This window comes from Alexandromys fortis, unplaced genomic scaffold (assembly GCF_014885135.2).
Source record: "Alexandromys fortis isolate MF-2015 unplaced genomic scaffold, M_Fortis_MF-2015_v1.1 scaffold_1, whole genome shotgun sequence".
Lineage (NCBI taxonomy): Eukaryota > Metazoa > Chordata > Mammalia > Rodentia > Cricetidae > Alexandromys > Alexandromys fortis.
This window is the reverse complement of record NW_026067927.1, coordinates 31,640,928-31,653,758: the sequence shown is the minus strand read 5'-3', so window position 1 is coordinate 31,653,758 and position 12,831 is coordinate 31,640,928. Positions and strand designations below refer to the sequence as shown.

Here is a 12,831-nt window from a genome sequence, read left to right as displayed (position 1 = left end):
ATCACTGTCGGTGGGTTGCAGGTTGGTAGCCCAGATGCTTGGGTTTTGGAGAATAGTGCCTAAAATAAGCAAGGCAGGGCTCCCCAGGGGGAACAAAGGGCTCTCCTGGGCTCAGCACGTGAGCGGAGCTCCCCTGCAGGGGCTGTGGAACTCCATCTGACGCATTTGGGCTTTTTAAATTTTTTTCTTTCTCTCTTGCATACCAAAACATTCATATCATTTTCCAGTTAACTGCAGTCTTACTGTATTGTATTATATTCTTGAAATATTAACAGCACACAGCAGCGAGCATATTTTTGTATGGAATTTTACACAGTCATTCATATTTTCTCACTCATTTCCCTCCGTTGGCCTCATAATAGAATTGAAAGTCTCCTGTTGGCTAAAGGGTTAATGATGCAGCTTTGGGATCCCCCTCCACCTCTCTGGAGGCTTAGCTTGCATAGATGTTTGATTTCTTTATTAGGAAAGACTTCAGGGGGAAGAGGCTAGCCTTTGACTGTGCCTTCTGTGTGCATTCATAATAAAAGCTGGTACATTCATGGCTGCTCCATGATGTAGAAGAACCAGTGAATGAAAGTTTGGGTACAGCTCACCTCCGAGAGAGTGGTCCTGCTTCACCGGGACCTGACCCGACTGGTCTCCAACATCCTTATAAAGCTAATTTCTCGCCTTTCTCTACACAGGCTTGTCTCTTCCTCCCGGCATTTTTGTAACCATTCTGGGTGGTGTTATTTTTTTTTCTTTCTCTCTTTTTTTCCCCCACATTGCTGTTGGATAAAAGATCCCGCCCTTGATTGAAATGGAATCTTCCACTATTGAGCGAGCCTTTGTTGAATGAGTCATCGGCGCAGCCGCTCATTGGCTGAGGCCGCCTGAGCCTAGGGGATTGCCTGGCACCGGCTGCAAGGCCCCGCTCCATTCACAGAAACGCTGGCTCGCTCGCTGGCCCTTTCATTCACACAAACAGCATCTCATTCACTTTCTGTCGTTTTTTTGTCTGCTTCTAATGAAGACCACGGTTTGGGAATGGTGGGGCTGACTTGCTTCAGATTGGAGGGGGACTCTAATCACCATCGAAATCGTCCGTGGGGTGCGCATCTGCTGTTGCTATGCAAGCTAGGGGAAGGGAAAAAAGAGAGTGCGGGGTGGCTGCTGGGCTAGGGCTGCGGCGCGGTTGGAGAGCGGTGGGGACGCGTTTGCTGCGACAGGGCGGGCCTGGCTGCTCAGCGCTCCTTCGTCCTCTGGAGCCGGCCTCACCCGTGCACCCGTCATGGGTGACGCTCCCTAAACTCCGTTCCTGGGGCTCCCAGAAAGCCTGGGAACCTCGCAGCCACCTGAGATCAGCCCTGGGCGTGAGAAGACTCAGGGTGACCTGCTAGTGTGCTAGAAGGCAAAAGCATTCGCTGGCACAGAAGTTACCAGGAAACTTTGACAGCGGTTGACTTCCCTGTGATGCAGGTTATCCATCTTAACGCATGAGGCCACCTGGCAGAGACCACCGAGGAAGGGGTCAGTGGGTCTCAGAATCTTGGACAGACCTTCGGGGAGGCTGTCGATGTCCTGCTCTTCTAAACGCTAGGAAGAAGGCCTGTGTGTGTCATTGCAAGCCTGAGCCTGACTCCCAAGGATGAGGCCGTTCTTCCTGTGGATTTGATGGGCAGTTAGAGCAGCCACATTTTTTTTTTCTGCCTGACTGCAGGGCTGCAAAGCAGCAGCTGAAGGGACATTGACATGGATTGGTGGTGTTACTAAGGCGTGCTTCCAGGGCTTAAACACATTCAGTTGGAATAAAGCTCAGAGCTCAACCCTCTTTTTTTTTCCCCTTTTTCTTTCTTGGCATGGATTTCTGGAGCCTGTTGCCGCTCATCAGAGAAGCACCATTCTTTTTTGGAAGTAGATTTTCAACTTAATCCTGACTGAGAAAGGCTGCTGGCTGCTGTAAATGATCAGGCAAGACCCCCTGAGCTGTACTGAGAAGAAGTTCATGTGCAGATTTGGTTTTTTTCCCGTGTGTTGTCTGAGGAATTGCATCGCCACAGACATTCGCCAGCAGACACTCATGGCTGCTCTGTGGATGTGAACAAGAAAAGCAAACCACAGGAAACCGACGCCTTTTATTTCTTTTTTACATTTTCACCTGATGGTGAAGGGTCCCCTCTTTTCCTTTTTTTGGCTGAAAAATTGTTGCTGCTTCCTAAATCAGGATTCATCAGGATTTGCCTGAAGACTTCTTAAAAAGCCTTCGTCACATTTTAACGCATCGCTCGCTGTCAGACACTTCTGGGGCTCATCCTCATGAGCTTGGCAGGGGAAGAACGAACCCTAGCATGGAATAATGGATTTTGGAAAGTTCAAGAGATCATTTGAAGGAACTGGATTTACCTTTGGCACAAATGCAGGATGGGGCAGGGGTAGGTGAAAAAGCAAAGATTGGAAGGAAATATCTGCGAAGGTAGAAAAAGGAAATTTGAGAACTGATTGGCTGTAGTTGCTGTCAGCGGGTGGATGTCGTTTTCTTCTCTCCCTCTCTCTCTTTTTGCTACAGGAAGTGGTTTGCGGAGCTCACCGAGCCTTTGTTGAGAAGGGTCTCCTCAGAGTGAGTCACGCTTTTGCTGGGAGCAGCCCCGTGCAGCTGGGCGCTCCATCAGCGGCAACTATGACTTTTGCAAGGCAAGCGTTCCACCCCAACCCGTGGTCTCCCGGGCCCGCGCTGCGTGTCCGTTGCTCTGCTGCCTTGTAACGGTGTGAGGGCTCGGTCGTCGGCCTCGGCTGTCCCTCTCCGGAAAGGCTGTCCTGGGACCCCAGCTCCTTGTCCCGCTCCGGGGCCCGCGGCTCGTGTGCTATGCGCGGCAGCCCGCACCGGGGCCGGCACCAGCAGCGCCCGGGCGGATGCGGCGAGCTCACGGAGGGGCATGCTTCCACGCACCAAGTACAACCGCTTCAGGAATGACTCGGTGACATCGGTCGATGACCTTCTCCACAATCTGTCGGTGAAAGGCAGCGGCGGCAAGGTCTCGGAGGCGGCGCCCGCGGCGACCCCCTACCTGGTGTCGGGCGAGGCGCTGCGCAAGGCGCCGGACGATGGGCCCGGCAGCCTGGGCCACCTGCTCCACAAGGTGTCCCACCTGAAACTCTCCAGCTCCGGCCTGCGCGGCCTGTCGTCCGCTGCCCGGGAGCGGGCGGGCGCGCGGCTTTCGGGCAGCTGCAGCGCGCCCAGCCTGGCGGCCCCGGACGGTGGCAGCGCGACCCCCGGGGCTTGCGCCCAGGCCGCCAGCATGAGCGCCACCAGGAAGAGCCGGGCCGGCGACGAGCCGCTGCCCAGGCCCCCGCGGGGCGCTCCTCACCCCAGCGAGCAGGTGTTGGGGCCAGGAGTCACCTATGTGGTCAAGGTGGGTAACCCACACAGCTGGGCGAAGGTCCTGGGCCAGGGTGCGTGGGGGAGTCGGGACGCCTTGGGACAAATGTCCTCTGAAGCCCCAAGGTGCAGGGAACACAGACGACGGTTGGATGTGAGGAAATGCGCCCTCCTTAGCCATCCTCTTGCTTGACAGGGCAAGGAGTGAACTACAAATGTACCTTTTGCTGGTATGTGGGGTAAAGGTTGAACTGTCTGGTCACCTCACATGGGCCTGCTTTCCCCAGAACACTGGTGTTGAGGCATTCTCCTGCCACCTGACTTCACCAGGAGCCCTGCCAGTGTCCCCTCTCACTCTAGGCGTCCATCCTGAGATCATGGTCTGGCCTACCAGAAGTACACTAGTCAGACGTGGCAGCCACCTCCCCCAAGCCCCAATGAGGGATGTACCCCAATGCCACAACTTCTGTGTCCTTCTGTGGCGGCGGGGTGGGCCATATTTCCCCTCCAGAGCAAGAATGCCCAACTTCTGGAGGTCAGGGCAGAGGCAGCCTTGCTTCCTGTAAAAGGGGTTCTAGTGTTTTACCTGGAAAGATACTCTTCGGCCCTGAACTGTCTTGGTTCAAGGAGTAGTTGGGTAATAGTAGTCTTTCCTTCAAATGAGCTAAGAGGGGGATGAGGCTGGGGCTCTTGCTCCCCCGGGCTGGAAAGGAGTTTTTCTTGCAACACAAATAATGTTAATCGTTTTTCAAAAATTCACAATGTAACTGGCAGAATTCCTGCAGTTCACAAGCATGGTGTTTAAGGTACTCAGTACAGCTCAGGTAATCTACCAACCCATTTCCTCCAGTCTGACCAGCTGAAGCAGCCATGGCCATGCTTCTCCCAGGTGAGGGCCAGGAGAGAGCCCAGGGGCTTACCTCAGGTGTGGCTTTTCTGATGAGACAGAAGCTCTCCCCACCACCTGCGTTGACAAACCTGTAGAACAGTCTGGTCTGTAAGCACTAGTTACAGATCCAATTAAAAAAAAAACCCACATGGCGCATCTTCAGGTAAATATGCAGTATCTTGGCAGGTTGGAACCAAATCCCCAAAGGAATGCGTGCTATCTTTGACTGTAGAAAACACATAAAGAGAATGTGGCCACCGGAACCTCCCCCCTCCCTCCAGTCTGCACTTGAATTTGACCTCTCAGCTACTGAACGCAGATCATATTTTAGCATCATGTTTTAGCAAAAGGGACACAGCTCAGCATCAAACATACACATTTGGTTGAGTTTAATCTTTAAAGGGATGAATATTGCTTATTTAAATGATATGTCCAGGGTCCAAAGAGTAAAACCAACGAAGCAAGAAACCAAACAGAAACCAAACCACAGCTACCTGGAGGCTAAACCATGACTAGAACATATTTGTTATCTCTGTTAGCTTCATAATTGCATCTTATGCTTCTGTTTGTGAAGCATTTAAGACAAGCACGTGGAGCTGGGCAAAGCTGCTGGTGTGTGCTAGGAAGAACCCAGAGGCTGTTTTCAAAATGAGGGGCAATTCTCAAACTCACGCTTTGAAAGAACCACTTTGCTTGACATCGGCTGTATCTGTTCCCAAGGAGCGGGCCATTGAGTCTGAAATTTGAATATTCAGCCAGACAAATTAAAATGGTATTTTAGGTAGAAAAACCACTTTACCTAAGGTCTGGGCCAAATGAGGAACATAGGAAGATAGTGGTTTAGCCCAGACTCCTTCTGTGGGGACAGGTCTGAGTTGTCTCAGAGCCAGGGGCAGTGCATTGAGGGTCAGAAAGCTGCTTGGGCCTACTCTGAGGCTACCTGTGTCCCCAAGGGAGAGGACACAGCAGTGCCCCAGGGATCCTGGCACATGGAGGTGCATGGTACCAGTCATTAGTGGTCTGTACTGGCCTCTATTGTCCCTGTTGTTTAGCATCTGTAAACAGTGGTGTCATGTGAACGTAAGCCCAGAGATGGTCCCTGCACCCCTGCAGGAGTCTGAGTTCACACAGAAAGAAACCCAGACATTAAAGGAAAAATGCAATCCTGTGTGCATGTCGCCTTCAGCTGACCGAATGGCCCTCTGTGGGCACACGCGAGCAGACTCCCCACACTGGCATGCTGAATTTTAAAATGACTTGTTTTATTGAATTTAGTGTTACTGAGGAGTGAAGGGTTCTTCTGATGCTTTTAAAAGCCTGCATTTTATAACAGGAATTCAGTTCTAAAATCTGAAGGCTTGTAGTTTGCAAAGCTCCTTAATTCCATCTGATAAAATTCTGTTTTCCAAGTTCAAGGCAGTCCCAGATGCTTTCCAGCTCTCTGGAAGATTTCTACACGGCATCATCACAGGTTTTCTGCAAGAAGTACCTAGGGGTAGGTGGTCACGGGATGCTGTAGGCTGCAGTGATAAGACTCAGATGCTTCAGCTACAGGACAGGGGTACTGTACACACCGCAGCCTGACGGGTGTTGGCTGTTGACACAACATCAAAGCATTTCTTCGGCAGCTGCTGACATTTCCAGTGAAGGATGGAAAAATGAAACTGAGAAAGTTCTCGACCAGCGGAATTCCAAGCTAACAGCACATTTAACCTGTATTTTCAACTACCCCTGCCTGCTGTTAGTTTACCCTCCTTTTTAAAAAAAAAAAAAGTTTTTTTTTTTCCTTTCTTGAGATAGGGTCTTAGTATACCAGCCTAGATTTGAACTTTTTATATAGTCAATGATGACCTTAAACTTCTGACCCTCCTACCTAATTCTGTGTGGAAGTTGCAGGTGTGTATAGCCCTCTCAAGTTCATGGAGATCACCTGGGGCTGGGGATCAAACTTGGGGCTTCCAGCATCTTAGGTAAGCACTCTGTCTACTTAGTCACAGCCTCCGAGCCTGCTGTTAAATAAGGGCAGAGGCTTATGTACTCAGGAGGGCTCAGGTTTAGACTAGTGACAGCCGGGCCTCACTGGCAACACTGTAGCCCGCGAAGTAGCCCAGGCACTTGACCAATTGTGGTAGCATAAAAGAGAAAGAACAAGAAACCATACTTCAGACAGACATAGCAGAACATCCTAACAGCAAAGAACCATGAATAGTGTCATTACATGTCTGTCTAAAGTTTGCTTTCTGTTTGTTTGGATGTGACGGTCTGTAACACGCTGGGGATGAAGGAGGGTTGCTCGGCAGTGGTTCACCTGTGTGTGGTGTGACTGCCCTGTGGATGGCTCAGGCTGCTCCTCCTTCTCCTCCCTGGTTCTAGGGAGACTTTAGGAAGGAAAGTCAGTCTGAGCCTGGCCCTGAAGAACCTCTGAGGACACGCAGGCCTCAGGTCCGGTTTTGGAACTGCTTGGCAGAAGCTGAGACTACAGTTGTTGGGTGTGAGACTGTGGTGTGCCCCAGGCCAGCCTTCCACTCCAGTGTGGTCCTCACATGAAGGGCTGTTTAGAATGCAGACTTTAAAAGGCCAAGAGGGGTTGATATACTGAGCAGTGAACACATTTAGTGCAGGCTCAAGTGCCAACGGTCAAAATAAGACAATCCAAATGATGAACTAAGGCTCAAGGCTCCTGTGCAGAGCTGGGCATGCCGTGATTGCCACTCAGGGAGCTGGCAGCTTAGGCTATTCATAGGTCCTGCTGATAGCTGTATTTCAGCTTGTGAGTATTACCCTTTTACTGGAATGAAGATGACGACCTTCCTGGAAATTTCTTCCCCCAGTATTGGACATTGAACCCAGGGCCCAACACATGCTCAGCTAGAGTTCTACCATGGAATCCCCAGGGCTAGAGGAGGCTTTACCAACCGAGAAGGAGTTGTTATTCCCTGGTATTTGGGACTGGTTTTCTTCTGGAAAAAGGACTTGTTTTTTTTTATTTTATAAACCCTTTTAAAACAATTTTATTTCTCTGATTAATGAATCTGATGACATCTGGGGTGTGTGAGCCATCTGCTTTATTCATTAATCTTCTATTTATCTTTATGGATATTTTTATAAACTAATTTTATCCTGAAATTTGTTCTTAAATTTTGATTGGACTCATCTATAAAGACGTCCTTTCTTCCAGCTCCTCTTTAGTAACTGTGACTGAAGTTCATAGCAAACAGTCACTACAAGTCCATTTTAGTGTGTCCATGATGCCTTAGGCAGTGGAATAAATCGAATTTTGTTTTAGTTCTAGATGAGTTGAACTTTAAAAGTTGTTTTCCCTTAAAGTCTCTTAATAACCTTGTAATGTATAGCTTGCACGAAAACATTGCCTAAAACATTCGAACGATATCTTTAGAAATTCTCATGGCATTACTGGTTGATTTCATCTGGAAAATGTGTCCTCTCTCGTGTGATGTAAGGGTCGATGTGTAAACTGAACACACCCTACCACACATCCATATCTTACACCCCACTGCACAGATATATACACATGCCATACACCACACAGATCACATACGTATATACTTTACATCCTACACACACACATACACACACACACTACATAGATATATACTCATACCACACATGCTCATACACACAACACCACACATACAGAGTTCAACCCCACGCCCCATGTAATTACAAACATGCACATTATTATAACCAATTACCATGTACACGCATACACACCACATACCATATGTAAAACACCTGTACATCTTACATACACAATGCACAGATGTACACAGATGCCACATACCACACACATACCACTTTATGTCCACATATCTCCATTTTCTCATACACTGCAGAGCTATACATACATGCCACGAGTACACATCACACACACCATGTTCCATAATACTCTCACAACACATTGCAGAGACATACACACACTTCACTACACACATATATACACCACATACATAAATACACATCTCACACACCACACACACCATATAAATATACACACATGTCATGCACTACATACAGGCTCATATCTCACTTCACTATGCCACGCCCCTCCCATTGAATAAATATATACATGCTGCACATTACACAATACACACATAGCACATATCATACACACACTGCATATACACAAATTCCACATCTTAATCATATACAGATACACACAGCACATGTCACAAACATATAACCCTCATCCTGCATAGATACATGCATGCTATATAACACACACACAGAGACACATGACACCCTCCATATATACACAAATACACTGACTGCACAATGCGACACATCACACATCATATACTCAGACGCATATCCCCACTCACAGACATCACATACATACATACCCCTATCTCCACGTATCATATACTCACACACATACATACCCCTTTCTGCCTCTGCAACCCATAGCCAAGCAACCAATGGTATTTGAATTGGTGCTATTTTCATTCTCGTTAGAAAGTAGCAAATGTCTCATTTCTAGAAATGCCCAATGACCTCATATGTTTCATTTGTATTCACGCTTAAGAACAAAGTCACCCTGAACAATAAGCTATCAGCAAGACTTTGTCCTGTACAAGGCAGACCTCTGCACCAGGTTTTACCTTTACACAGATGCCTCATTTTGAAAGGTTCTATGTTAAATACCCTTTAAGCAAAGCCCCGGTGATGGGGAAGTTGGGTCATCTCACAAGCTGTGCTGAACTGTGGCCTTGGCTTGGGTTATAGTGCATCAGAGTCTGAGGCTGGCTGGTGAGAGGCAGTGCTACTTGGTGTGGGCTTGCATGGTAGTTCATCTCTCTGGATATTACTGTGCCCGCTTTGGAAGTTTTATCACAGGTGGTCTTTAAAGCCAGGAGGCTGGACTGGTAGAAATGTTGACGTCATGATTGGGAGGGTTCTGGCTCCGATATCTAGCCTAATTGGAAAGATGGATCTGTGACAGGCACTGTACCTTCAGAAGAGCACTTGCCTGGGAGGAAGAGGGCTGGACTGCTGTGCCAGAGCAGACACCAGTGCCAGCTTGGATGAAAAAGTATGGTAGGAATGAGAGGGGAAAGGAGGAGCCAGCACACTCATGAAAATGGATAAGGAAAATGTGGAATCATTTAATTCATAATGCAATGGCCGGGTGTACATACTATCTGGAGAGGAGGAGAAAGTGTATTACCACATAAAACCTTTGACATGTGCTAGATAAAAACTACCGGTCAGGTAGGAGACATTGAACACAGGACTACAGAGCGGGAGGATGTTGCCCACAGTGTGTGTGTGTGTGTGTGTGTGTGTGTGTGCACACTAAATGGATGTTGACCATGGGGTGTGTGTAACTGTGTACTAGAATGAATGTTGACCACAGTGTTTGTTACTCTACTAAAGGCTGGATGCTGTGTGTGTGTGTGTGTGTGTGTGTGTGTGTGAGAGAGAGAGAGAGAGAGAGAGAGAGAGAGAGAGAGAGATTGCATTCTAGAGTAGATAATGACCCTAGAGTATGTATGGCTGTACTTTAGGGTAGATAAAGACCCTGGAGTGTGTATGACTGTACTCTAAGGATAGATGCTGACCATGAAATATGACTAACTGCTTGCTAATATGTTTGGCATTTGTACATGTGTGATGAATACACATGACTTCCCATGTGATTCTGGTAATTACTGGTTCCAGGTTGTAATTATTGCTTTCCTATAGTGGCAGAAAACAACTCATTTTGTTCTACTTTGATTTCTTATCACCTTCTCCCCACCAAAGCAACAATACCAACAAAGAGCCCTGTTAGGTACATCTACCCGTGTTCACATTTTCTCCCGAGTTTTGGAATAATTATGAATGGTGATAATCAAGCCAGAGTGGGGGGGACTAAGGATCTCCTTTGGATCACTTGACCGCAAGCAGTGTTTCAAGGACTGAGATCTGACTTTCTGCAGAGCGTATCTTCATGCTTACTAGGGGGGTCTGGGGGCTTCTTGACCCTCCTGCCCACCCACAGAAGATGGCTGCTGCTGTTCTCTGGAAGCTCACATCTTCCTGGTTCCGAGCTGGTTCCTCTTCAAGGGATCAATATTCAGAACTTGCTGTGTTGAAAGCAGCAGCTTGTCAGATTCATCGGTACATCCATCCCAGGATTCCAGGTGTAGGGATGCTGCTCTGGGGTGGGGTGCCATAGGTACTGAGGTCTGGGTTTCTAGCTGTGACTTGCAGAACTTATGAGAAACTGCCCACACAGCCCAAACCTTCAGAAGAGGCATTTCGAAGAGCTAGCTTGAGAAGGGGCCTTGCAGTATTCATGAGAGCTTCTGGGTTTCTGATCAGCTGGTGGCCACGTGAATACAATGGAAACCACTCAAAGCCAAGATGTTTTGAGGGGAAAAAAAAGTTTAGATAACTCATTGTTCTTGTGCTGAGGCTTTAGATGTGGAGTCACACAAAGGTCTCTTCTGAAGTGTGTTCTTGTTCCAAAGAGGAAACCTACACCACAGAGTCTATGTTCTCTTCTCCTGTTAAGGTGGTAGAAAAGAAGCAAAGAATCCATTCAAAATTCTGTGTGTGTGTGTGTGTGTGTGTGTGTGTGTGTGTGTGTGCGCCCGCGCGCGTGTGTGTGTGTGTGTGAGAGAGAGAGAGACAGAGACAGAGACACAAACACACACAGAGAGACAGAGAGAGAGAGACAGAGAGGGAGAGAGAGAGAAATGGATGTCTTCCTCAGTTGCTCTCCACTTTAGTTTCTGAGATAGGGTCTCTCCCTGAACCTGGAGATCATTGACACCACTAGACCAGCTGGCCAGTGAGCCCCACACCCACCTGTGTCTGTCCCCCTAGCCCCAGAGATTACAGGTATAAGCTGCCTTTAATGGTTTTTATTTTACTGTGTGTGCTGGAATCAACTGGTCTTTGTGCTTGTGAGCAGGCGCTTTACCATCTGAGCAGCGTCCTGGTCACCATCCCAGGTGTGAAGTTTATTCTGCCCCAGGTTTTCACAGTCCCTGAAGTTTGGCCTTCATCTGGCCTCACATCAGCCACACTCGGCTGGGGTCATTCTGTGGAGCTCCGTAGGCACAAAGCTGGTAGTTGCTTGACAGTCTAGAGGTACCTACTGAGAATAACTTTAATACTATTGCCTTTTACCTTGCAAATATTAAACATTTCTACTGCCACTATCCCAAGTAGAGGGCTCCTATTAAAGAAAATATGTTTAAAATCAGAATAACTCTGATGTGTTTGTTGTCTCACAGTAAATTCACAGTGACCATGAATGGAAAAGCTGCTGAGGCTGTGAGTGACATCTTCCTTTTCAGTAGAGTATCTTAGGGATTCTGTCATAGGAAGGGAAAACTGGCTAACATGCAAAGGAAACTGTGAATAGGTGTGTGTGTGTGTGTGTGTGTACGTGAGTGAGTGTGCATGTGCATATTTGCACATACGCATGGAGACCAGAAGTTAATGTCAGATGTTTTCTTCAATTGCTCTCCACTTTAGCTTTTGAGACAGGATTTCTCAATGAACCCGGAGCTTGCCAATTCTTCAGGAAAGCCCTAGGGGTTCTCCTGAGTCCACCCCCACAATGATAGAATTACAGGTACATTCTCCTGTACCCACTCTTTATGTGGATCTGGGGTATCGGCCTCAGGTCTTCATTCCTCATGCTTGCATGGCCGACACTTTATCAAGTATTGTATCCCCATTCCAGTGTTCCAAGGTCTTTTCAGAACCAGAAGCCTGGGTCCTCAGATCCTGAATGTGTCAGGGTTCAGATGCCTATTGGCACCTGGAGCAGCCTGCATGTCCCTCCGGGCATCGCCACACAAGGAGTAGCAAGTGTAGCAGCAGGGTACATGACATCACGTGTCAGAGGGACGGGGTTGCCCTAGGCACCCAGGAAAGAATAATGTTTCTCTGCCAAGGTGTGTGACCATGGCCTTTCCCTCTAATTTCAAATATTCATAAGAGCGATACTTTATGGATGAAGTTGCATTTTAAGATTTGTGCTAGTGGCACTCTGGAGACGACTCAGTTGCTAAAGTATCTCTCCTGGTAAGCAGGGAGACCCGAATTTGACCCAGAATTCATTAAAAATGCCAAGCATGGGGGCATGTGCTTGTAATCTTCAGTGCAAGGGAGGCAGAGATAGAGGGATCCTTGAGGCTTGCTGACCATACAATCTAGGCTTTTCAGTGATTTCCCAGCCAGTGGATCTAAAACAAACAAACAAACAAACAAACAACACCAGAGACAGGGCTGGATGGTGCCTGAGGAAGGACACCCGAGCTCTGGTCTTATACACCTCCCTACATGCTCCTGCAAACACATAAGCACACTTACACATGCATGCGCATACACACACACACACACACACACACACACACACGATGTGCTCTTATGGAATGTTCGATAAAGTTTTTGATGGGTGTTTTTATTTGACTTTAACCAAATTAAACAACAGATAGTAAGCACTAGCAGAAAGTGGGACTAGTCAGAGGTGGGCCAGAGTCCTGCATGCTGAAATGTCTACCTACCTCCACTGTCTATGCCCATCAGTAGGAGGGAAGTTGGTGGCCCGTTGCCTGCTCTGCCC

The 12,831-nt window shown here is 48.0% G+C and overlaps 1 protein-coding gene across 2 annotated transcripts in view; it reads left to right on the top strand.

The window, feature by feature from the left end:
• The first annotated feature begins 984 nt into the window (after window positions 1–984).
• Window positions 985–12,831, top strand: part of Shc3 (SHC adaptor protein 3) — a 114,347-nt gene continuing 102,500 nt past the window's right edge. The window contains exon 1 of one of the 2 annotated variants that reach the window (XM_050144225.1): window positions 985–3,392. In XM_050144225.1, the coding sequence (XP_050000182.1) occupies window positions 2,916–3,392 (477 nt within the window). In that variant the 5' untranslated portion in view covers window positions 985–2,915. The remainder of the gene's footprint in view (window positions 3,393–12,831) is intronic. The other variant, XM_050144226.1, reaches the window with a different exon arrangement.